General features: G+C 37.0%; 1 protein-coding gene across 1 annotated transcript in view; it reads left to right on the top strand.

Annotated features, from left to right (window-relative positions):
• Positions 1–27,076, top strand: part of PPFIA2 (PPFI scaffold protein A2) — a 358,129-nt gene that overhangs the window by 176,476 nt on the left and 154,577 nt on the right. The window contains exon 3 of the mRNA XM_075496320.1: positions 11,015–11,077. Coding sequence (XP_075352435.1) covers positions 11,015–11,077 — 63 coding nt within the window. The remainder of the gene's footprint in view (positions 1–11,014; positions 11,078–27,076) is intronic.

Raw genomic sequence — 27,076 nt, 5'->3', positions numbered from 1 at the left:
AGGTCTAGGATTTACACCAATAATCTTAGCAGATCTATTGTTGCTGGAATTAGAACTGGCAGAGCTTTACTCAAAAAATCTCCTTCCTCTTGCATCATCAGGCAAGAGAGAGAGTGTTTTATGTACTTTTTATTTTCCTCTTTAACTTTCTCCAACTCTATAGTTTTAACTCTATAGATTTTTCTATTCTCCAAAGAAAGATAGAGCAGAAATAAATTCTCTTAATCACTATGTAGCCAAATGTCAAAGGGGAAATCATCATAAATGAAAAGAAGCACTTTCTTTGTTGTGGATACCTTTCCAAAATGTATTTAAATCAAAGGTGGGGAGAGGGAAGAAAGTATATGTTATTTAAAATCCTTTTCATATAGTATTTTCTCAATAATGTTCAAAAATGTTTATCTACGTAGAAATTACTGATGATGTGATGATATCTAAGATAGAAGCTTGTTGAGAGGCTGGTAACTGTACCTTTCAAAGCTATACCAAGACAACTTTCAGTTACACACTCAATTTGTGCAAGGTTATTAGATTTTACTGTGCATTCACATCCTTCATACTTAAAATGTAATGAACCATCCAAGAAGTGTTAAATGTGGCCTTTCCTGTATCCCCCATCCCTGAGCTGTGTTGCAGAGTCTGGGATGGAGGCTGCAGAGTCAAAGTCAACCTCAGTCTCGGTTTGTCCCTGTAGCGGCTGAAGCAGTTTTCCCCACTAACTCGCTCTAGGTTTGTGCAGGTCTCTTGACACAGCTGCACTGAACACAGCAGTGGGGTGGGGGTATGGTCAGTCCTTCATGACTGGCCTCCCTGGCCGCAGGGGAAGGACGGTGTCAAGTCATTTCTTTTTCATCCTGCACCATGGCACTAAGTTCAGAGAAGATATTATGTCCCCCTTCCTTTGTAAGAGGAGTAAAACAGTAGTTTTCCACTCCACTGTCTGAAGAGAGAACTTCTCCTTGTTACCTCATATGCCTTCTCCTATTTTTCCTAGGAGTCATCATTGGTCTACATTTGAAGTCTGGCATATTGGGGGTTCATAAACCAACATAGCATAGACAGTATAAGCTCACATGTGACAAAGCAGGCAGTAACTTGCAGAGGGGGTACAGTAGGAAGTTCCCAGACAGATTTAGGCAACTTTAAATTAACACAAGTTGTATTGTTATACTGTTATAGCTCTTTTTTTAATATGAAGGATACGAAGGATAAACCATTACTGAAGCTTAGCTATCTATGATTACAATTTGCAGATAAACTTATCTTGAAGACTGTTTTTGAAGGATCAGTTTGCAGTTGGTCAAAATAGTCTATATTCTGATGGTTTGGCTTAGTGAGGGTATTTCAACTGATTAGGCACAGCACAAATTCTTTTATGTATATGTATGTACAGTTAAATGATAAACGTATGTTAAGTGCCTTTGAAGAGTACCCTAACTTGTACTTTCCTAAGTAAATATGCAAGCCAGAAATAGCAAAACACAGATCTCTTCTTTTAAGATGCAATTAGCTTGCCCTCAATGTTGATGTTCGAGAATTTATAGTGGTGAGAATTTTTTCATGGTTTTCCCATCATAAGAACACTTATCTAGTCATGAAGGCAGATAACATGGTGCTTAAATCAAAAGTACAAGCACTGATTGGCTTCTTCAGGGAAAAAGACATTCACCTCTTACCTAGTGGGAATGCTTAGTTGCAAAATTCCTCAAGGCTGTCTTTCAAGCTTTTCATCATTATTACACACATTCACGCTGTAGGATTTATTTTTAGCTGTGTTGTTACTGGAAAATTACCAAAAAAAAAGGAGCTTAATTTAGCCTTTATGCTATATTCTCCCTGAAAATATACACATAATAAATGATGTAAAAACACTGTTGTGAACCTGAATCCTATCTGTCTGCAGCCTAAAGTACCCTGATAAGGACATGAAAAATGAGCAGAGGAGGTTGACATGATCACAAGCCTGAATGAAGGCTTCTGTGCTTTATCCCTTACCATCTTACCTTCTCCTTGCACACATTAATCGAGAGTTGAGGCATACTCTTCTGGGCCTCCCTAATGCGCATGGGGAGGTCGTACCAGTTGCTCCTTTTTGTTTGCTCACACTCATACAGAACAGCCGTGTCCCAGAGTCCTCCATAGCCCAGGCGGAGCAGGATATCTCTCAGGAGCGCAAGAAGGTGCTGCATTCTGCGCTCACCCAAGGGTACGTTTTCTTCTGCCTCATCCTGCTTCCAGGAGATCAGAGGACAAATTGTCCCTCTGTTTGCAGGAAACGTGACATGCTGGCACATGCATTTAGGGAAATGAGGGAAATATTTATTACTACAAAATGAAACCATGATTCACTGTCCTATTTTTTTCCCTACGTAGAAATCTGAGGATTGGAACAGGAACAGATTTTGAATAGGCTTCACCTGACTTTTGTGGGGCAAAGTTGTATGCTGTTGTTGAAAACGATTTAGGCATGCTTTTGGCTTTGCTGTCTGCTGTAGTCATACAGTAAGAATGAGACTACAGGAAGCAAAATTCTCAAATTAAAGCAAGTATGATTCATTGTATTTTGAACGTGTTTTCAGAATTTTGGCTTCATTTTGCCTTTGACAAAGCTCTGATAGTCCCTGTGACCCATGTCCTGTTTTTGACATTTCTCTCTCCCAGAAGATCCGTGAGGTTTCTGAAACCTGTGTAGGCTCCTCAGGTGTGCTCGAGCTCTGTCTAACCTGGATCTGTCAGAGGTCTGATCTCCTGGGACCATGTGCACAGTTTAGCATCGTTCTTAACACACCTTCCTAAACTATGTGCGTCTTATTGCAGGGCAGTATGCAGACACGTGTGAACCGCTGCATCTTCCTTCCCCACAGCCTGGGCTTCGGTGACAAGAGAGATTATTACTGTAGGCTGGGGACAGGTCTGGCAGCAGGGTGATTAGACGAGCAGGATTTCAGGGAGTGCAGGAAAACACTGTAGGTGTATTTGGTTAGTGGTTTATTTTTTTCTTTTATTTTTCTCTTTCGTTTTCTTTGCGCTGTTTCCTTCCTTCCTTCCTTCCTTCCTTCCTTCCTTCCTTCCTTCCTTCCTTCCTTCCTTCCTTCCTCCCTTCCTCCCTTCCTCCCTTCCTCCCTTCCTCCCTTCCTTCCCAATACTAGTCATCGATAAAATGACTTGGAACGGGACCTGGAACGTAAATATCAGACTTTGTGCTTCATTAGACAGAGTAAAAGCGTAGTCAGCTTGATTTCCACAGACCTACTTTGAAAACCAATTAGCATAACATTCCAGCGTGTTCATAGAGTTTCATATTTTTACATGATATCAAATGAGCATGTCCTTTGTTTTCTACACTTGTAATAAAAAAAAAATCTTGTAGTTTGAAAAGACTTTATGCGAAGGAAATTCTGAAAATTAGGCAAGGAAATATTTTTCATTTTTGACTAAGAACTATGCAGACAGTTCCTTTCTAGACTCTTTTTATTAACTAAATTTTTAATGATGGAATATATGCCTGAGTTATTTCTGTGCCTTGGTACAACACAGAGGCATGATCTTGAGATATTTTAATGGCTATATGAACTCAAACTCTGCTTCTGTGATCACTGTTCCGAATCTTTATTTGCTGTAATAAATTTCTCCTAAGTTCAATACATTTAAATCAATATTTTATAGTGTAAATATAAGAGCTTATTTTAACTATGGTGATTTTCTGCATTCACATCTCGAAAGATTTTTAAAATGATTAATCAAAGAATAATTAGACAGTTTAGTCACTGTGATACAGGTAAACAATTAAATATGAATCTTATTATCTCTTTAAAATGCTCACTTAATGATGTGTAATGATGTGTAATAATGTGGTAATACCTTACCTTGTATCATCATGTAACAGTACTGTGGGAAGACTACTATACAGACTGCAAGGTCTGTCTTTCTACATATTAGGTTTTAAGGGCTAGATCTGCAAATTTTTACATGTAGATTTAACGCTGCAGTGATAACAAGTTCTCTGTAGCTCAGTGGGAACACTCCCATGTACAAAGTCAAGTGTGTACAGGTCAATGTACATACCAGAGAGCTCCTATTGATATAGATGGTTGTAGAAGGCGGAGTTTTTTACTTCTTTTTACTTTTTTTCTGCAGGCTATCATCATCAAGCATATAATAATTATTAATTTATGTATAATGTGTGTACATAGATATGTGGGCGGATACAGGTGTGTGTGTATATGTACAATATATATCAAATCTTAGAATCATAGAATGGTTTGGATTGGAAGGGACCTTTACAGGTCATCTAGTCCCACCCCCCTGCAATGAGCAGGGACATCCTCAACCAGATCAGGTTGCTCAGAGCCCCATCCAGCCTGACCTGGAATGTTTCCAAGGATGGGGCATCTACCACCTCTCTGGGCAACCTGTTCCAGTGCCTCACCACCCTCATTGTAAAAAATTTCTTCCTTATATGTAGTCTGAATCTAACCTCTTTTAGTTTAAATCCATTACCCCTTGTCCTATTGCTACAGGCCCTACTAAAAAGTCTATCCCCATTTATCTTATAAGCGCCCTTTAAGTATTGAAAGGCCACAATAAGGTTCCCCCAAGAGCCTTCTCTTTTCCAGGCTAAACATCCTTAGATATGTCTTTGTATATATTGCATCTTATATATGCAAAATTATTGTATATTTATATGTACACACACATGCGCAGACATACCAATTCTGGTCATACAAATGAGCCTCCTTTTGATTTGCTTAACTTCAGAGTATGGACACTTCCAACTCTGTTGTGTTAAAAGTACTAAGTTGATAATTTAGGACCATTCATTTACTTCCCATATTTACAATGTCATTACATGTAACTGAATAGTTAACTGAGAAAGTATAATTAAAGAACAAGGATCATATATGAAATAATTTTTTTAGATGGGGCATTTTTCAGCATTTTATTTAGAAAAATAAATAATGTATATTTTGGTTCAACAATAAAAGATCGCTTTCTGCACAGAACCATCTGACAGCTTCAGATAAGAGGCCCCTCAGAAAGACAACTTTGATATACTAAGGGCAGCTGATAGTAAGATGGGGCAATATAAAGCACTAGATTTAGTGAAAAGGTTATTGTGGATGGGTTTGTTGGATTTTTTTGAAGAAAATATCTAACATTGTTTTCTAGCACAAATGTTAAAAGAAATTACAGTGACCTTTTTTTTTTGTTTAATTTAGATGATATATTAAGAGGTCAAACTCATTTTTCAGGGATAACTGTACTTTTTCATGGAAGAAACAGTGGTGGGATTTCACAGATTTTACTGAGAACTTGCATGCTACAGGCTGAGTTGCAGTGTTAGGGACAAACTCTGGTTTTGCTGTATACCCAGAAGTGTGTTTTACTGAGATTTAAATACTAATTACAGTTATATTACTTTTTTTCAATTTGAGATACCAATGCTAATATGTAATTTCCAGAAGAGCAGAGCTGCAATGCATCAGCCTGCTGGGCTCATTTTCCAAAATAAACACCAACTTCTTTAGTCAGTTAAGTCCTCCGCTTGAGTAGTCAGGAGAGATTCAAATGTATCCTTTACATTTTTTGTCCTCCCTAGTTATGTGTCTGTTACACTGAAGGAGCATCCTCCTCAACAGATCTAAGTATGGCACGGTCTGCCTTCCAACTTCTTTTCCACCCAAAAGTCTACCTTGCAAGTGGGCTGTGAGTCTGAGCCACCTGGTGGCATTCAGCTTTCCTGGTGAGTCTCAAACTATTGGGCTCTAACGTGTCCCAGAGGCTGCAGTCAACCCTTACCCAAAAGCATGCTGCATATGACCGGCAAGTTTGGTCTTCACAGGGCCTGCAAGACTTGTCTTCATTGCTGCACTGCTTTCCAAGCCAGCCTTTACAGACAGTTTTAAGACTTAAAGCCTGACAGGGGGTCTCTGAGGTGGCTGCAGAAGAGGAATGACATGTCGTTCACTCGTAATGATGTTGGCAATGAGGTGAGACCTGAAATCACTTGTTGGTTGTCACAGACTTAATTTATCCAGAGCAAGCCCCAAGAGCTTCAAACCTTTCCTTCACTTGAAACTTCAGGCAAGCGCAGAGCTGTCACTAGAACTATTGTCAGGATTAAAATTCTGTCCAGATTGTCTAGGGATAGACTGGGTAAGGTGGTTAATCTTCACATCCTTCATCCTTTGGTCCCTTCTACTGTAGGAGCTCTCTTTCTCAATTTATAGGTACCAAATCTGGCATGAAAACCCTATGTGCTGTAACATCAAATAACATTTAGTATTGAAAAATAATAGAATCATAGCATAACTTAGGTTGGAAGTGATATCTGGAGGTTGTCTAGTCCATGCATGGCTAACTTTATAACTAGATCAGGAGTCCCAGGGTCCTGTCCAGTCAAGTTTTGAAATGGTCTTCCATTTGAGAAGAGATTATTAAACCTTTGAGATTATTAAAGTACTCTTTGCCAACATCTGGATATCACACTTCTCTTTCTCTTTAGAACAGGCAATATGAATGGCATCTGAGAATATATTTTGTTACTGTGAATTCACATGATGACGTCTCAAAGTTAGTAGAATAGACTCATACTATCAAAGATATCACATATATCTGCCGTATCTATGGTGAAATGTACCATGATATGCCATGATGACCTTATGGTCTTCAGTTTTAACAGGGGATATTTGTTTTGTAGCATTACTTCTAGTCCAGCCCACACTTAAAAAAAAAAATCAAAAAACCAAACCAATGGATTCTGCATTAGTGTACATTTGTGCTTGTGTCTGTATCAGTAAAATAAAGATTAAACTGATTTCAACTTGAGTTGAAGGTACTGGTTGTTGAAGTAATCATGTGAGATGCATGGGATATTACATGGAACAGGCTTCACTTCAGGATAGGCTTGGCTGAAGCCACTTTCCTAGCCTAAGTAGAGAGAATAGGCAGTGAATTTCACTATGAAAAACAAACTCCTTGAAATATTGTACCTGTGTATTGTGGAAGTGTTCTTTTTGGTTTTGTCTTGTTTTTTTCTCCAGCAACTAAAGTAACAAATAGAATACTTTCTAAGGACTGGCTTTAGAAAGTAGGTAACGGATCTAGTCCTTTTGGGCTTTTTACCTTAATGATTGTTCAGATGGCTTGCCAAGCATGACCTCAGTTCGCTCCCCACAAAGCGATGACACATAAGGGAAGAAACAGTTCTTTTCTGACATTGCCTAATTTCACTAATTAATGCGAATAAATAAAATTTTCAATAGACTAAAACACCTAAATAGCATTTTGGACTGTGGTGAGTGATATAAGACTGATCACCACAAAATTCTTGTCAAGAAACACCAAATATTGCTCTGAGGGAGAATTTTTTATTTCTGAGAGCAGGATTATCATTATTTTTCTAGTAAGTAGGTTCCACCTGTCAGATACCTACATTATAGAACTCAAAGAATTGGGGAAGATTCTGCACTGGTTTCTTCAATCTATCAACAAATTACATTTATTCGGTGAATATCTTTGAATTTGTCAGCAGCTTTAGTTACCACTGATTATAAAACCTGACTATTTTTTATTCCATGTCCTTATTTTGGACATGGCCTTGAAATTAGTGCTGTACTGCTCTCATCATAACTGAGAGCAGGAGTTCCTGCTTTACCAGAGCTTTAACTGGGGACTCACTAAGAAGGTTTGGATTATAACGATGTTGGTATTTAGGAAAATATGTCTTGTTTTATGTGACCTGAACAGCAAGATCACTTGAAAGCCCGATGTAACTAACCAGTTAAAAAAATGCAGCTACATGGTGTAAGCTCAGGAATATCAATGTTAGACTTCATGAATTTTCAGCTATTTCTTGTAGGTTAATTTACAGAATTAGCTAAAACTTTAATTTTAGTGCTTCCACAGAAGCTTGAAATTGTCTTATATATCCTTTGTCATTATTTCCATCTAGTTGTGAAATGCAGGCCAGTTTGGTGCATATGTGGGCCGTTATTCGTGATTATTGTCTGATACAGTCTTGGAAACTCCAGGAGGTGTAGTTTGGCTGTGTATGTACCTAGAGGACTTTTCATAGGTGATGCATTTTCTGCAAACGTTTTCAGATGTGCCGCAGCCTCACACAAGGCTTTTCTATGTGGAAACCCAAAAGAGAGAGGAGAAGGAGCCTGGAAACATTTCTGGGTCCATCATTTAGGATACAGCTTGAGAATCTGTCCCTGTGCATGTGGTTCACAGCAAATAGTAGCTGAAGTGCTCATCCCAAGCAAGAATATATGCAGGTTCTAGAGCTTCATTTTCAGAATTTTGTCTCCCTGTTGACCCTATTTTCTCTGATAAATTTTAATGCTTATGCATTTTCTCAAGGAGGAAGACCAAACTGTAAGAGAAAGTTTCATGAATATTAATTCTAATAGGTTATAGTTACTAGGGTACAAAGTACTAAGTAGATGCTATAATATTAGATGCATTCCTGAATTGAATAAATATTTTATCAATGTGCATGAGATTGGAATTGCTGCATTACTTACACTGCATAACTCATTCATGGATTTTGTATCTCAAATGATTGCCAGTAAAATCTTCATGACAATATGATGTATTTGCCTTAACATGCATAGTTTGAAGAGAAACAATTTCAGAATTAATGCACAAATTTTATACTTTTTATTGAATATTTTTCTTTCATTTCTCTTCTCTTACACTTGACATTTTAGGTACTATGAGTCCAGTTGGATAGGAAATTACCATAGCTATAAGGAAATAGCCTTACGGCATTGAAATGTCAGGGATCACTCGTTCCAGTTATGTAAAGGTTCCCATAGTAGGCCTGAAGAGTCAAAATACTGGACCTTAAACCTATCAGCTGCTAGAATTGAACACTGGTCGTTTCATCAATAAACCTTTCATCAATAAACCTTTAATCACAGTTTTATAAGAGGAAAGAGGGGGGAAACTGTTTACAAGATAATTTGAAAAATTAGGCTAAAGTTACTCAGAGATTATTGGTGTTAACAGTGATGGACAGCAAAGATTATTTAGTTAACAGAGCTCAGATGCAGCAGTCAAAAGTATACAGTAGATCTACCTTTTCACACAAAAATGCAAAATTATCAGAAAACATCATATATGAGATGTATGTAAATTAAAAAATGTGCAAAAATGTGTAACTATTTACACATTAATCCAGGTGCATTTGTTTCAACCGTTTTTTAGTAGTTGTATATGTATAAACATTGAGATTAAATTTAGTAAGCATTAAACCATTGTTAAATAAAGATGTGTGAGACTGAAATAACGAATGGATAAAGTTTATAATGTGTATGTTTTCTTGTGCTGAGATATTGTTTATTTAAAACAGTGTCATGCTGACATAATGTGGGCTGTGTTTTCCTTATAAAATTCTGGAGCAACAGTGGTGGTAAAGATCCATCTAAACATGACACATGAATTGACCATGAAGTTGCATTGCATGGAAACGTTCTTTCAAAAGTAGCTGCTTTGTATGAAGTGAAATCTGCTTTAAAAAAACAATTAAAAAGCATTATAAAAATGTTTTCAAATATTTAAGGGTGTAAATCTAAAGAAGGGAAATCTGACACAAGCGAGTTAAGAACTTGCCAGCATACATGGAGAGTTTTGCTTAAAATTCGAGATTTACTCTTTTTGTTACCACTAATAGCATAATTCTCCTTTAAAACATTGAAAGTTTAAAACTATTTCAAATATTTAAAAACTGTTACAAATCACAATGTGATGTTCATTGGCAATATGTGGTTTGTAGATACATGAACATGGATACATGCCTGTGGCTATTATTAAATATATTGATAATTTGCACATTTTTGTTTACTGCAAAAGTAAGTCATAATATACGGTCAGGCTTAACTCCCTCATAAATTATAATAGTAAAGTTATTAGAAAACACATCTTGCAGTATGTTGTATTTTCCAAATGTTATATTGTGCTATTAAAAATACTTGAATCTAAAAATACTGTCTTTTTGTCAGTTCTGAATACCAGGTTTACTGAATTGAGTTGGTAAATAGTCACAGAAATAAAGTTTAGGTCAATATTTACTTTGAGACATGATGAAGCTCAACTATAATTAGCATGAACATTGTATGTATTGTTACATATGCTCACAACAATGGAAAGAAATTTAGAGGTTTAGTCTAGAACTGTTTTTTTTTTTTAAACAGCAGTCAGAATAGATTGAACCAGAGGTTTAAAAAGTACTTCTAGAACTTTTTGAAAACTTCTGCTGTTAATTTTCTCTGAAGTAAATGTTGATATCTGAAGAAATGTCATCTGGTCAGATTGCCTACTAGTTGGGGGTCTTTCTAAAGAAGAATGTTATATGTTTGGCTCTGCAAAAATAAATGGAAAAGTCAGGAAAAAGGAGGAAAAATAGCACTCAGTGCTAAAATATATTCTTCAGATAGCTGAAGGGACTTCCAGATTTTTAACTGCACATAGCTTTTTTCCACTCTTATGACTGGTGCAACAGAGAAGTCTGAGATAGCATGAAAAAATTATCAATTCAATACGTAAATTCGACCTAATAATTTAATGGGTTTACTTCTTTTGATGTCTTTCCATAAAACGTTTTAATCTGGGGGAGAAGGTCCTACTTTCTCCAAACCTCACAAACAGGTAAACCTCTTGCTTTATGTAGAGACCTCAGATTAAAGTTAGCCATGGAGCTATGTTTATTTCTCCATCGTTATCTGACTGTTTGACAGTGCTTCAGAGTTCACTTCTATGAACACAGTACACAACACCGAAGTGACTTACTATTTGGTTGTTCTCAGCACCTCATGAGCCAGGAGATGTAACAATACTTTCAATTTTTTTGTGTGAATTTCAGTTGAGCCACATTTTTGTTCTCTTAGATCAGCTTGCTTGAATGATAATAACATTCATCTTGTTAGCATGGTGTAATTTAAATATACTGTAGCACTGTACAAAATTCTGTTCCATTCAGCAGAATCTCTGTTGCCCCCTTTTTCAGATGACGGTTGCTGCTGGTACGAGCATTGAGAATAACATTCAAAGGACCATATCCTGCCCTAATGTATGTTCAAAATATCTTGGATTTTTGCGTAATTTAAATGCGAAGCCTCCTTATGTGAATTTGATATTTTGTTGCCCACAAAAGCTTGTGCATCTCAAGGTTACTTTACATTATATATTTTAGGGTCAATGAATATTGTACTACAAGTGAGGTCTCAGCCTATCAAAATTACTGAATTACTGACATTTTTTTCTATATGGTTTGATGGTACAGCTAAATAAAGACAATGATGTATATTCACAGTTCCTTCTGTGTTTACCTTGCTTCTCACCCAGCTCAATGCTCCTGTCAGTTGAAATCAGTAGAACAGCAATAGCCAAATGAGGACAGCAATGAGAGGCTATATTTATTCTACTTAACCTTGTTCTAAATTGGCTTTTGATATAAAGATGTGTAATACTAAATTTGGAAGGAAGGTAATTTCATTTTTCTTGCTTAAACAAATATATCCCATGACTTAAAATAGAAGAAGGGAGGAGTTACTATTGCTTATGAAAGGCAGGAGAAGAAATCTATTTTGTTAACAAAAGAAGCAAATTATTCACTTGTAGTATAATAGGTCATTTATCTTTTTTTACTAAAACTATTCAGATAATGGCAATTCATTGGGCCAAAATTGAACTCTTATACATTAATGGGGAAACATTAATGAGAATTTGGGATGTACCACTGAGAAAAGACTGTGGCTCTGCATTATATAGAAGCTATTTTTTATCATGTAATGTGTTTAATAATTATTTTTCAGCTGAAGATTATCATGTTTATAGGGGAACTGGCAGAAGGAATTCTGAATAAACATTTCCATCACCTTAAGTTCTTTTAAGATATAACAAATAATCAAAGTACAAGCACAATATAGTTAAAATAACTAATAGATAAGAGAAAAAATACTGTGATTTAATATTGGCAAGAAGTTAATTCGTCCTCCCTATCTGGGAAAAAAATTCAACATCTTAAAACAATCCTTTTTCTGGAAAGCTTGTGCTCATCAGGGAACACAGAGAAATTTTTTACACTGCATTCTTAGAAGATACTGCATCTGACTATCTGAATCGTTATGGATTTCTGAATACATTCCTTGAATGGACCAATATTATAAATTCTTGGCTATGATTTGTACTGTTCGATTCCAGTTTCAGACTTGCTTCTATGCAGAGGAAAAAAGCTTCCTCAATCCATAATGTATGATTAATCTGCAATCTCTTCCAGATTTTCAACATGACTTTAACTTCTCCAAGACAATTTTAGTATTTCAGTCTGCAAATAGTACCATGGAAGATAGTAATATAAGGTTGGGTCACCAAACTGTAGCCTTCTGAAAACCTTGTGTTCAATTAAGCTATGATGCAGCTGCTTTCAGTGAAGAAAACAAGGTATACCATTTGAAGAATCATCCCCTCTTAAGGTGGATTGGATGGATTGTCACTGAGGGGTCTTTTTCTCTTAACTTAAGCAGTAGGTTAGGCAAATAGTTTAGCCTAGACATTAAAGACCATTCTCAGAGCTGAAACTTGGAAAAAAATGTAATTCCTGTGTAGATAACAGTGAAAAATCTTGCAATTCAGTTGAAAGACTAGGCTTTAATATTTCCTTCTGAAATCTCTCCATGAACTAAAAAGAATTCTTAAATAGTCTTTAATAAAAAAGTGAGTCCCCGTTCTACATTTCACTTTTAGTGTAAATGCACTAAAAATAAAAACTTTCATGTTTAAAACTACTGTTTATTTCCTCCCAGGGGAAAAAAAATAACACAGTTCAGTCACAAAGGGTGTGAAACAAGCTCTTGCCATTATTATTTACTTATACCCAAAGTCATTGTGAAGTGGTCACGAGGCCTAATTTCAGATTCTCACTTTATAAATAGGTGCAAACAACGAAATTCTTAACTCTGAAGACTCTTAACAAGGAGATACAGTATTTGTTCTGTTTCAGACTTCCAAATAATTCTCAACAAAAGTTTATCTTATGAAGATGACTTTTTATACTTGAATTCCTCAAATTTCTTTTCAGTTTTACCAGATTTTTGAATGTATAATTAATAATGATTGAAAGTCCTGTTAGATACAAAAGAATCCTGTTCAGAGATAGAATATAATCCCTACCAACACATGCATGTCATCCAAATGCACCAGCCTTCAGCAAGAGCCAAGAGTGGAAATCTGCACTCACCCTTTCCCCCAGCATCTTGTGGGGAGGGTAGGAAGGGAAGGCAGTTCTGCTGTACAAGTACTTCTCTTGGCACGAGCTCTTCCTGGGGCACTATAACAATTGCAAAAGCAGACCCAGCTTCAGTTTAGAGAAATACTATAACTGAAAAGAGTCATCCAAAACTTGATGAATAATTGCAAAGTGTTTTATTCATTCCTAAATCCTCTAGTTTCCTGATGACTGGAAACTGTTTATGTAGCTATTCGTTACTGAAGAAAACCCGGCTCCTTAGACTTTTTCACAAGTACACTTTTATATTATGACGGATTGTTCTTATGCTAATTAGGAAAAAATTGCTAAAGGAACAACTTAATGCACTTTGTAATATATGAGAAAGAAAATTAATTAAATCATTTTTTTTATTCCATTGAATTTCAAACCTGCAATTACCTGTGTAAACCATAGTTTTAATAACTGGCATTAAGGCTGTCAAATCTACAGCTGAAACTGTTTGAATGCATGGTAACTTTTCAATTATTGGGCTACATTATTCTGAAATGTTTTCTGGTTTCTTGTAATTACTGTGAATTGCACAACTTTGTATTTCTGCCTTTTGTAAAAGGGGTAGCTGTGGAGGATGCTCTCAGAAGCATAAAATTTTCAGTCAGTATATATTGCACTGGTTCAGCATTTTAATTACATGGCATTAATTATACAGTTATAATTAATTATAAAACTCAGTTATTTAGTCAAAAAAGGCACAATACATTTGATTTGGCTTTTCTGGCTCTTAATGTCAGACCTAAAATATATTTCCAGAAGTACTCATCTAGAAGCAGAGTTTGAGATGCTAAAACTGTACAGAAAACATGGAATAGATTGTTCATGAGACATATATGCTAAAATATTTAAAAAGGCTTTATTAAGCCTGAGTAACATCTCTTAATGTTATTAATAACAAATGTAAGCAGGTTTTTAAGTATAAAGTGTGTATGGTATATCATTTTGCTTAATAGAAATACACTGCAAAGCTTGCAATTTAACCAAAACTCAAGAAGAAACTGCAATATATTCAAAATTGAGAACTCAGATATTATGATGATTTTCAAGGTACAATTTTGTTGGCAGTTTCCCACAAATGAAAAAATCTAATTTGCATACTGTTGCTTTGTGAAGTTTACACCTCCACAGTCTTCATTAGAGGCCTCAATTTGCCTTTATTCCCACATAAACTTTCTGTTTTCTATTTCTCATTATTATAAATTGTTTACACGACAGAAGCGGAGTGAAGAAATTGATATTATATACAATAGTAATATGCTATTGCAGTTCATTCCCTTCTCTTACGTATTGTTTAGTGGGATAATAAGAGGCACTTAACTGCTAGGTTTGGTGTCTTTCATGCAAGATATCTCAAATCGTGACTGTATCTATATATATATATGGGGTTTTTTTATAGATTAGTCTTTAAGCAACCACTAAAATTGCTGTATACTTGGAAAACACTGTTTCTTGATAAGAAGCAATTTCTGTAGATGTACTCTTAAAGTGTACATGCGTTCTAATATGCCTGGATGGGTATTACTGATGGATATGGAGTCATTTAGACAGAACAGTCTATCATACTTTGATATCTCAATGCCATTATTCGATGGCTGGAAACAGTGCAAGCTAATGGTCAGAACAAAGACAGGACGCTTTGTATGCAGATCCAGTTGCAGTGGTTGCATGACCTTGAGCTTCTGCAAAAGGGCAGTATCAATACTCCTTGTTTTAAAGCTCTTTAAGGTCCACAGTAAAAATGTATACAGCAAAATACAAAAGAAAATGGTGGCAGGTATTAAACACACTGGCTTTTCTTCATTTGAAACAGCGGAACTTAAGTCTGTGGGTTTTTAAAACAAAATTGCTCTATATAATAAATGAAAACATACTTCACTGAATATAACTGCAAACAAAACCAATTATTCAATTTTAATCAAGTGCAAAACCAATGCATTTTGTTATTGCACCATCAGCTATTCCACTACTATTCCATGGAAAAGTCATATTTGTTCTGTCTGAAGGGATACATACCTTCAGTAATTCTTCATAGAGCTAGTCACAAGTTTTAGAGTAATTACTTTGAAAATGCAGGGTTTTTTAAATTCAAGCATATGTGATTCAGGCTGTTTTGTTTGGGTCGATGTTTTTATTCATTGCATAGCATAATGTGTGTAAATTTTTAACATCAATATTTTTTATATCTTACAGCTTTAGACAAGATATAGAACATATATATAGACATTTTCTACAGTATTTCTGTAGGAGAACAGCAATTTGCTTATATTTTATCAAATTTGGCTGTTATGCAGCATCTTATAAAACTGCTTTTCATTCGTCAGCAATCTTAATTCTTTACCCTCTTTCATAAGGTGTTTTGGAAGGGTTACAGTAAGGGGAGGAGAGAGAGAGAAAGCTTTGCTAATATACAGATACCTTAAAATATAAGTGTATTTATTTTTCTCCCAAATCACAATGAAACTGTACTTCCTATGCTTTCTGGATACTTTTTTTTTTCCTGTCAAAGATTAAATCCTGCTTGCTTTCACAAGTTTGTTCATGTGAATAAGCAGAGCATGTTTTTTTCCTTAAATTTAAGCCAAATGCCTTTATTTTCAGGTAAACTGAAACAGAAGTAATTTTTTTTCTATCCTGGGAACATTTCTGAGATTGAGAGGAAAAAATAATCCAGAACTACTACACATAGGAACAAAAAGTCAGAAGCCTAAACGTAATTACAAACCTCCAGCCTTTCTCAGGTTGCTATGAAAGCTCCCTGAGCTTTCAGCTCAACTCCTTCAGCTCTTTTTCAGCCTTCATAGGATTCAGGGATTTACCAAATAGTGATCTACCTCTTGAAGCTACAAACCCATTTTATGTGATCACCTGACACTCTCAAGTGTCAGACCCTCTTGGCACATAGATGTCTTATTTTTGTCCATGGAAGGAAAAAAAAATTGTCAGGAGGTTTCCTTTCTCACGCTTTTACCCAAACTCCATAGTTCAAAGTCTTCAGGAGTTACTTCATTAACAAATAAACTTGCCAACAGAAAAACAATTTCAGTTTATTCTCACTGCCAGTGACTGTACAGCCCTATATTTTGAGCATGATACTGATCTTTTGGCCCTCATCTTCCGTTTCCCTGCCACAGGGCCAGCAAATCTTACTGTGCAGCTCAACATTTCTGCCTCTGCTCTAGACCTCATGACAGGCAATTAGCTGGCAGATCTGCTGCCTGGCCAGCTGTGCCAAGTGTGTTAAATCCTAAGGTAGAAAGAGATAGCGGCAATGCGCTGCAACTGGGGAGATGTATCACTGGCAAATGTATGTCTTAGCAACAGCGTGGTGTCCTGGTCCTCAAGAATGTGGCTGCACACTCATGGTAATGCTGTTACGTGCACAGCATCGGTGTCCCAGCGTAGCTTTGCAAGCACTCCAACACTTTTCCATGGCATGTGGACTGACACAGGCCCAATGCATTGATTCCACTCATTCAAGAGACTGAAAATTGCAAAATGGAAATTGGGAATGAGGAGTTACAGCAGCGTTAGCAAGGGATTTGCAAGGAACAATGCTGAGATGATATCTAAGTTCTTCCATACCCTTTTAATTTTAATTTTCATATATGCGCTGGAAATGGATGCAGTGCTATGTAGTTAGCTCTGTTTTCAACTACGGCATGCCAATTTACAGATGCTTAGCTGTTGCATCCTGGGAGAGGAAACAACTTTAAAATCAGTACATCAATATCATGATGTAGAGTTTTATATGAAAAAAAATCTTGCCTGGGTTCACAGAAACTAGATGTTACTAGACAGCTTTACTGAGCAGATCCGCTGGAGTGAAACACCCAGGACCCTTAAACTAGGCATTCCTCTCTCTGTGGCCCACTGAGAGGTTTAATTCATTGTTGTTGTGGGCTGACCTGGGCCAGCAGCCAGACACCCGCCCGGCTGCTTCCTCACTCCCCCTCTTCAACAGGACAGGGGGAGAAAATAGAATGGGAAAGCTCACAGGCCAAGATAAAGACGGGGAGATCACATACTGGTCACCACATGGGCAAAACAGACTCGACTTGGGGAAAATTAGTTTAATTTATTGCCAATTAAAATAGATTTGGATGTTGAGAAACAAAAACAAAAAATTAAAATAACACCTCCCACACACCCCCACACTTTTTCCCAGGCTCAGCTTCACCCCTTCATGCCCAGCTCCTCCATCCCCCCCACCCCGAGTGGTGCAGGGGAATGGGGAATGGGGGCTGGGGTCACTCCATAACAGCTCCTCTCCGCTGCTCCTTCTTCCTCATACTTTCCTCTGCGGTGGCATGGGGTCCTCCATGGGCTGCAGTGTGGATATCTGCTCCTCTTCCTGCAGTGTGGATATCTGCTCCGGTGCCTGGACCACCTCCTCCTCCTCTTCCTTCTCTGACCTCGGTGTCCACACTGTGGTTTCTCACTCCCTTTTTCTTTCCCTCCTCCTTTGCCTGTGTGGCATTTTTTTACCCTTTCTTAAATACACTTTCCCAGAGGCACCGCCATCTTGGCTGAGGGGCTCAGCTGTGCCCTCGGGCAGTTGGTCAGTTGGAGCCGGCTGGAACCGGCTGTGTCTGGCACCGGGCAGCCCCGGCCTCTCCTCACAGCGGCCCCTGCAGCCCCGCCATTGCCAGCACCTGGGCACCTGCGCCCTGTACACCTGTGTTGCTGTGCTCGGAGCATGCCTCGCACACCCACATCTACAGACAGGGCTGAGCACTGCCCACGTCCATCTAGTAACTGAGAGGAAAATCTCCAGCTTTCAGACTCTATGAGCCACCATCTGCAAGAGCAAATGAAGGAAAGTTCATCACCAGAGGCCCTCTTCAGCTCATGTCACATCTCAAACCGGCTTCCATGTGCTTTCAAGAAAGGAGCTGAAAAGAACAGAAGCACTTACCTAGCATTTTCAGTTTTCTTCTAGACTTCCCCACTGGTTTTCTCTTTTTTTGGTTTGGTTTGGTTTGGTTTTTTTGCCCCCCCCCCCCCCCCCCCTCCCCTGCTTCTGAGACACATCTTAAGTAAGGAGGTTTTCAAGCCACAGAAGGAAGATCTAGATTTGGAAAGAACTATGCTTTGCCTGACTTTAAAAGGAAATCTGTGGATATACAGTTGTCCTTTGGAGAGAAGAGCAGATTTTCATTGGTTTGGTAACATTTTGCCTCTGTATTATTACTGATAAAAATCTTAGTCCTATCACCAGAAAATAGATGGGAGGAAATCATTCCATGACAGAGATTTAATGCATAGGAAAAAATTTTCTAGGTAACAGTGATGCTCCTAGATACTTTCAGTTACTGCTCTTCTGGAATTTGCATTTGTCTTGGAAAACAGATACAGAAGAGCCACCAGCTGTTAAAGACTGAGAAGTAACTCATTTGGCAAAGGCCAATTGGCAAATTCCTCTGCAAGAATAAAAGAACGGCATCCATCCCTTTGCCGTACCCTCCTACTCTGGTCGAAATGTTACTGCTCACACTTTACGGAACACTTTTTATGCTGAGTTAAGAGGGCTGGAAAGAGAGCTTGACTCTTTGCTGCAGCCAGTAGTAGGCTCAGTCATCATCCCCTTCTAATAATGTAATCTCAGTTTTATTCAGTTTCAAGGAGCTGTATTCACTTTGACACCATCATGAATCAAAACGAAGTTTACATCCCAGCATTCTTACTGGTCCTTACAAAAAAAACCCCCAAACACAGAGCCAGCAAAGGTCAAAACTGTCCCCTGACCAATGAAACATTGGGAGAAGCTGTCCTCGAAAGATGACTAGTGTGCTTCTTGGCAAACATAAACCTAAATGGATTTAGAAAATCCTTTTAAATTTTTATTTATCTGTCTTTGCCACATGGGTGTCAAGTACTGTGATTTTGTTAGCATTACAATGTAAAGTGATTTTTAATCTATTCAAGGCATGGATAATTGCCACTCACTATGATCAGTGAAAGTCTGTGATAAAATGCTCACTGACTGTCATCTGAGACTAGGATTTAGATTACTTGAGATATCTAGCAGTTTCTTAGTCCTAATCTTGTTTGTTTGTTTTAAATACTGTGTGCTTATATGCTGATATTTCAAGTAAATGGAAGTATCTGACTAAACATCTTCAGCTCTAATTTTAGTAAAAAAGAATTAACTCTGATTACTTGTAACTTGATGAGTGCATCAAATTACAGACTCACTTTACTGCAACCAGTAACACTACTCTTTCTTGCTTTGGTTACATGTAAATTTTTATAGCTACTAAAGGTGTTGACTGACTCCTGGCAGTTTAAATAGTCGATTATTGTGAAAAGAACATTATTCAACATTTACAATACTTTTCGATGTCCTAAAAGATTATCTCCCCAAATAGCAGGCCATGTCACTCCCAGTGTGTCTGAAAACAGGTTCACATGTTTCTGTTCTGCACTTTTTCTGCACTACAGATTTGGAAAGTTGTACTGTTAGGTTCTGCTCTGGGTAAGTGAGTGAGGAGGGTTTTAAGATAGAAACATGAGTGTCCTGGTCCTGAAGAGTTAGGACCAGGACCTGTGAAAAAAAAGTCAGCTCAGATTCAGTTTATTTTTATGTTCAGATCTCAAGGAATCCTTCAATTAAACTAAGTAATGAAAACTTGAAATTCCTTATTTTCATGGGATTTTCATTGACAACAGCAGCAACTTACAGTTTTTTCTTCCTTCCTGTTATATTTAAATAGCTGATGGCAAAGAATATCACTTTATAAGGAAATCAGATGGTTTTTCATGATAATATTATAATATGCTTATATGTACAAAATGCACTTTTAGAATCAGTGTCCAGTAGGTTGAAATTGTTTGAATTATGCTAAACAGATCATTCATAGTCTCAAAATGGGATTACTCAAAATCTTAATAATTATGAAAGCTTAAGCTTACATAAACTCATGGACATGCTATTTTTTTTACAAATGATGATAACAAAGGTTTTGATTGAATCTTCTAACGCATTTTAAAGCTGAAGTTAAATATGCATATTAAGGATGAACAGTCATAATCTAATATGTGTTTAGCCAAAGTTTAAAAAAGCTTTTTTTTACACCTATGTGGAAATCTTTATTTTTATTAAAACATATGCCTAAGCTGCATAATGAAAGTGTAAAAGGACGGCCACAAAATGACAGTAAACAATTAGTTCACAGAGCATCAGTATTAGTCATGTTCATGCTACTTACTTTTAATATTGATGTTCAATAGTTCAGCGCTGCCGTCCCGGTCCTAAACCTTCACGGAGTGGCAAATTGTGCATTTCTGTTGTGAAGTCTATGAACACAAGGGTTATGTCAAAATTGCACTTCAGGTGCTTGATGGGTCATTGCGTCCACCCTGTGGTTCTTGTTTGCTGCTCATGGCTGTGATCAGAGCCCATTGCTGTTCCCACCTGCCCTGCCTGCCGGGGTGTTGCTCTCTCCAGCAACAATGGTTGCAGATATAAACCACTCTGATTTACATGGGGATGTGCCTGGGGCACATCCAACCTCACGACTGGAAAGAGTATCTTTTCCCCAACATAGGTATAGCTGAGGTGAATATGCTGCCAGGAAATTTTGATTTAAAATGGAATCGGTTTCTAAAACCATTTAGAAATGGTTTCTAAAAATGTAGCTATAATCTATGTAAATGCATCTAAATTCCTCAGAAGATGGTAGAAGGGATTGTATGTGTGACAGATAACAAGAAAAATCTGTTGCTTTAGTGGGTTAAAACAGTATTCCTTCAATCTAAATCCCATAATGCAAAACTTCTGTCATTTAAAATGGCAGTAGCTGCTGGTGTTGTGGTTGCTAGCTGTAACAACAGCACTAGCGTAGAGTTTGAGAATAACATGTGAGTTTTGAGGACAACATAACCCCCACAAATGTTCAGAAAACCCCACTCAAGCTTTGCTCCTATGCTTAGTGTTTAGAGCTACTCATAGAATTAAAATTAAAATCACTGTAGACTCTAAAACAAAGACATTTGACGGATTACATAATCATATTAGAGCTAGGACTTCAGTGCTGCTAACAGTTAACGTTGATTGATGCTGAAACGTACTTTTGGTGTTAGGGTCTCCTGGTCTGTCTTGCTTTTGGTGAAACTGGGAGCCTTTCTCTCTCTTGCTGCTGTGGCACCTTGGCTGGAATCAAGTGGAGGCAGAGGAGGAAGCTCTCCCATGCAAAGGGGAAAAATCCTGGACTAGAATGAAATAACGATTAGATTGAAAAGGGCAGCCAAGGACTGGAAGGGGGGAAATAATGATGAATCAGTAAGCATGGAGTCTGGAAGCAGGTGGAGGATCCGAGACACCCGTGGGAACAGGGGCTGGTGGCTGTGGGGGAGGGACACGAACTGAGACAGATGAGACATAAGAGTGGAGAAGGAAGTTTTCAATGACACAGCTCTCCCAACTGAAAAAGCAGCTTATCAAAAAGAAAACTTTTAATGGAAATGCATCAGGTTTTATAGGAAAGATGTCTCAGGTCTAGAGACTGAGGGAGGGTGAAAGTGTGCCAGAGGTGCCCCCTCAGAAGGTATCCTGAGTTCCAATAGACAAAACTGTGAATGATGGCTTGTGTGCCTGAGGCACTTATGTAGACAACCATAATCCTGGTACTGGCACCTAAATAACACTCTTGCACTCTTCTAATATAGCCCTTTTACTGTAATTATATATACATACAAATATATTACATTTTGAGTGGTGAGAGAGAAATTTTACTGTAATTGTTTCCTTGGCCAATAGTTCTGGTTTATTTACTTGCTAATAGTTGTCTGCTAAGAAGAAACAAACATGCCCCAAGAAAGAAAAGGAATTATTTTAAAGGTCAGTATTACTTAAGCACTTGTTTCATGCTTACAGCAGATTGGAGTTGGAAATAATTGGAAAGCATACCGATATTGCAAGTGACGGATCAGAGGAAAAAGCTTACACCAAACATTATGTTTTGAATTTCCTCAGTGCCTCAAGGAAGTTATTGGGTTGGAAATGATAAATGCTTTATAGAATAATGATTGAATATAATACTAAGGCAAGGATTAGACTTGATTTCAGTTCCCCAAAGGAAATGCCAGGGAAAAAAATCTATACTATGAGAACTCTAAACTGTGTATCTCAAATATAGCATACTTATCTTCTTTATTTGAGGAGCCATGATGACAGACCATTAAAAGAAATTCATTAAGAGAAACTCTCCCTCCAGTGTTACATTTACATTCTAATACTGCTGCAGTATGAATTAGTTTACGTTTGCAAAAAGATAGAAGTGGGAATATGATCCTTCTGGAGAGTTTGAATTTCATCTGACCTTTGAATTGCACCGTTACTTTTTCATTCATATGTAGTAAGCCTATTAAAGGTTACCTGGGTAGTGATACAATGAATTTTGCAACTTTTTTCTTTTTCTGATTACATTGCTGATGCATTTTAATCTAGGTAAATAAAACAAGCACAAAAAAACTTTAGAAGAGCTTGTCATCCATCAGTTATTTGTTATCTGATCTTTGTTATATCTAATTATTATATGTATGTAAAAAATAAATTTTTGATCTAGATATGTCTGTCCTTTGTATTGCACATCTTAGAGACCCAACAATATAAAATTATTAGCATCAACTGGCTTCTTATTCCATTATCCCCTATCTTGTATTTTACATAATAAAAGGCATAATTACACCATAAGGCATAATTATAGGGTAAGGGAGAATTGGGAAGAGACAGATGATTTGAAATAAGAGAAATATTTAAAAATTAAACAGAAAGAACAAAAAAAAAACATATTTAGGGACAAGTGAGCAGAAAGAAACCTTATGAAGATACTTCTAGAAAGGCATCCTGTGATCTGCTAAACATATTAAACTTTCTCTCTCTTAAACACATACTTTTTCTATATGAATAGGTTATTCCCCAGACAAATAATGAACAAATTTTACTACCATGACTTCTTGATTTTGATGCATATTGAGTTACTTCTTGGCTTTACTACTCTTGCAATTAGACTTAATCAAAATTTTATACAAATGGAAAACAAATAATTTTCAGGTCTTAGTTTTAAAAACTTATCGGGATTAGTCTGGCTAAATTTCTGTTCTAAGAGTAGTATTAACGTAATTCTGAAAACTGGATAGTGAGAAATCATAATAAATTTTACATAAAGTGAATAGTTTTGTATTCTCGTGTAAGAGAGAATACAGAAAATTTCTCTCACACAGAAAAAACTAATTTTAAAAATATATTTGAAGAAATAACCTTATTTTATTTTTATAAAATAAAAAGTAAAATGAGTTGTCCTGTCTGTGGCTCACATCCTCACCTAGAGGACATCTGTCGGTCACATCCTCTAGGTGAGGATCAAAAACTATTAATAATTTTTTAATTTTGTCATGATTTACGGAATCAACTAGTACTGCATTTGAGGAATAGATTAATTTTGAGAGAATTGAAAAAGAATCAGTTGAGGATACTTTGAAGCATGGATGCCCAGTTAGACTTAGATGTGGAGCATGTGCTGGGAGGCTGGTTTCCTCTCATAAGTCCTTAATATCTTCTTGTCATGAGCTCATTCTGTGCCTCCCCTTGAAGGACATGATCCCTACCAGGGAGAGAGGGAAAGACGGCGAGAATGTATTTGGTTACAAGATTATAAGAATAGAAGCAAAACTGTTTCCACTTTGCAAAATTATCAAAGAAATAAAAATAGTTTGTGTGTATTGTGAAAAAAAACCTTACTGGACTTCAAAAGTGATTGAAGTACCTCTTAAAATGATCTAATTTTTCTGGTGAATTAAATAAGTACTTTACTATTTACTTCAATATATTTTGCTCATTTTCATCAGATGAAAGTTTGGCACTTTGTCTCTTTGATCTACTATTTTGCTAAAGCAAAATAATTAGAAAATTACTGAAATATGATTAGCTCAAGCTTACACTGGAAATCTATTTCTTCTTGCAGTCATGCAAAAGGAGTTTTATATTTCCATTTAGTTTCAGAAGGATTTCTGGGTTTTTTTTCAGGCAAGTATCATTACTGAAGCTTTATTAGGAACTGTTACCTTCAAATTAGTTTTCTTTTTCAAATATCATCCTCAAATTTCATAATACATTTTTATTTGTTCCATAAACAGTCTTTGATATTTCTCTTAAAGCAGATGAAAATAGATACAGAACTAACCACTTGTTCAACTCAATTGATTTTAAAATATTGGGTAAGCATCAATATTTATCTTGAAAAGGAATCAATTTTGATTGATAACTATATGTTTAAACAACATCTTTGAAAAGATGCCATTTCTCAAGATGTATTGTTTACTATCAGATCCAGTTAATCAATATGTGAATTACCTGCCTGGCTATTTAAAAGAATATGGTTTGTCATAAATTACATGGACTGTAGCTGGAAAGTCTGACACAAGGCTATGCAGTCACACTGGTCGTCTTTCCTCATTTTTATTTTCTCACACATTTACACCTGTTTTAACTCAGAACCCAAATCCAAATGAAGTTGGTAAAAGCAGATGAAGGGTAAAAATGGGACTAAGAGTTCATAATCTGTTTAGTATTTCTAAATGGAGATATATAATGTGATCTATATGACATAGCCTGTATCAAATTGCATTTTGCAGTCACAATTAGTCCATGGTAGGTCTATTTTTTCTCCAGGAGGCAGGAAAAGACTGGAAATGATAGTGAGTTTCAATCCTGTGAATTACACCATCACCAGAAACAAGCATACTGCTCACCCATAGGAACAACATTTCTTCCTAGCAGCTACAGTAGGAAAAAAACATGTACTTCCTAGATACTGTTTTACCTTTTTCTTCCATAGTACAGTCCGGTCTTATGAACTCCTGCCCACAAACAGCATAACATCCCTGTTAGTTTTCCTCTTCTTACATTCCTATGAGGACAAGTCTGAGCTGCTACAGTGGTACAGTTTGAAGATCTCATTAACCTCCAACTCCAGGAGCACTGTCCAGGTGGCATACACCTGGGGGCAGTTTTAGCATGCAATATATTTAGTTACTTCTGCAAAGAAAATATAGCTTACATATATATATGTACAGTATATGTAAGGAGACAGGTTTTCAGGGACTATCTTGTGGTGTAATTCCTTTTTGGTAGCTATAAATGTGTGACCTGTATCTATATATTTTAGCTAGTCCAAAATCCTCCAAAGGTATCCCAGAAGACATGTCATTCTCTCCACTTCTTAGTCCCCCCTTAAAATATTCTATTCTTACGTGACAAAAATTATGACATTTTTGTGGTTATTCATTTATTAGTGTGTCTAAGGAACAAAAAGAGTTTGTACAGGGTCCCATGGAAAATTACATTTTTATGAAGATCTGACCTCTAGCAAACTGTGTGCTTTTATTCTTCACTCTAGAGCTGCACCTGAGGATGAGGTCTCTTTCAGATTGTATCTCTGTCACAGCTTATGATATCATGCACTCTCCAGCTGTGAGCAGAGGAGGTGAGGTTGTTCTGATTGTATAAATGAACTTTATTTGGCCTGAACAAAAGTATTTGCCCGAGATCAGGACCAGGAAGGAGAGCGAAGTGGCAATGCTATGGCAAACACTCTTAGGAATTCATAGCACAGTCAGGGAGTCAGGGACTGGAAGCTGCTGATCTCTTGAGTCTCTTGAGTCTTAAATCTCAACCAGATGCTACAAGAGCCATCTGCAGATTATTTTTTATTCTGCCAGCCGTGTGGACAGCTCACGTCGTAATTTGGGAATTGCAGGCTGTGGAGGCAGACACCTCTGTTACTGGCATAAATGTACACTGCTGCTTATCCCAGAAGGCGCCCGAAGGGAAGGGCAGGGAAGCACAGAACAGTTTTTTTCATGTTGTTCTATCCTATACTTTTCTATCCTTGGATGCGAGGATCTCCTAGTCTTTGTTTAATCTGTCTCCAGGATCACTGCAGTAGTGAAGGACAGCCCTGGCTCTAATCTGCTGCTACACCATGGAGATTCCCTGTGGCTGGAGGTGATCGTCCGTAGCTGTAAGCTGTTAGAATGCTCCCAGCACAATTTATTCCCAGTACAACTAGTTCTCACGCAAAGCAGTTCCCAGGTTTGGTTTGGGAGTTGTCGTGAGCCAGAGATAGCAATCCACTGATCAATTTGCCAGTAGTTACCCTGTTTTGAAGGCTGAGGAAGTATAACTAGCATAGGTTTGGCCAGAGTACGTAATTTTGACTTTATCCTTGAAGTGTATCAGGTTTCCACTTGCAGCTTTTGGTGGGCTATAGAAGAATGCACTGCTGTTGCCTAGGTCTTCATAAACACAAACAGGCGTGGTTAATTCTCATACCTGTCAGAAAGCCCATGTGCCTTGCAATAATATGTTTGTTCTTATATCCTTCACTACTGTTTTTATATACTATTCTTTTACTTAAATATTACACATATTTTTAATTAATTGCTATGTCATTCCATTGTAGAAGATTGCTGGAATCTGGAGGTACTTCTGTCTTGTTGAATTTCTTATCCTGGGATTCATTTGGGGTTTTTTTCACTTATAATGCTGTTAGCTACTGTTTACATATTTTACTTTTATTCCCATCAGTTTCAGTTATTGTTCATATTTCTGCCATTGTTTTGTTCATTTGCTTTCCTGCTTGCAATTTAATGCACTTTTCAAAGCTGCTTCATTTTGCTGAAAAGAAGACTTTACTGTTAATCAGGAAAAGGAGGAATGTGTTTCCTGTGTTTACTCTCACAATGTTAGTTTGACATAAAGTTGAGAAAGACAACGGAAATGAGAGC

The sequence above is a fragment of the Mycteria americana genome, chromosome 1 (assembly GCF_035582795.1).
Source record: "Mycteria americana isolate JAX WOST 10 ecotype Jacksonville Zoo and Gardens chromosome 1, USCA_MyAme_1.0, whole genome shotgun sequence".
NCBI classification, from domain to species: Eukaryota; Metazoa; Chordata; class Aves; order Ciconiiformes; family Ciconiidae; genus Mycteria; species Mycteria americana.
The sequence above is the reverse complement of the archived record's forward strand: the minus strand, read 5'-3'. Positions and strand labels throughout refer to the sequence as shown.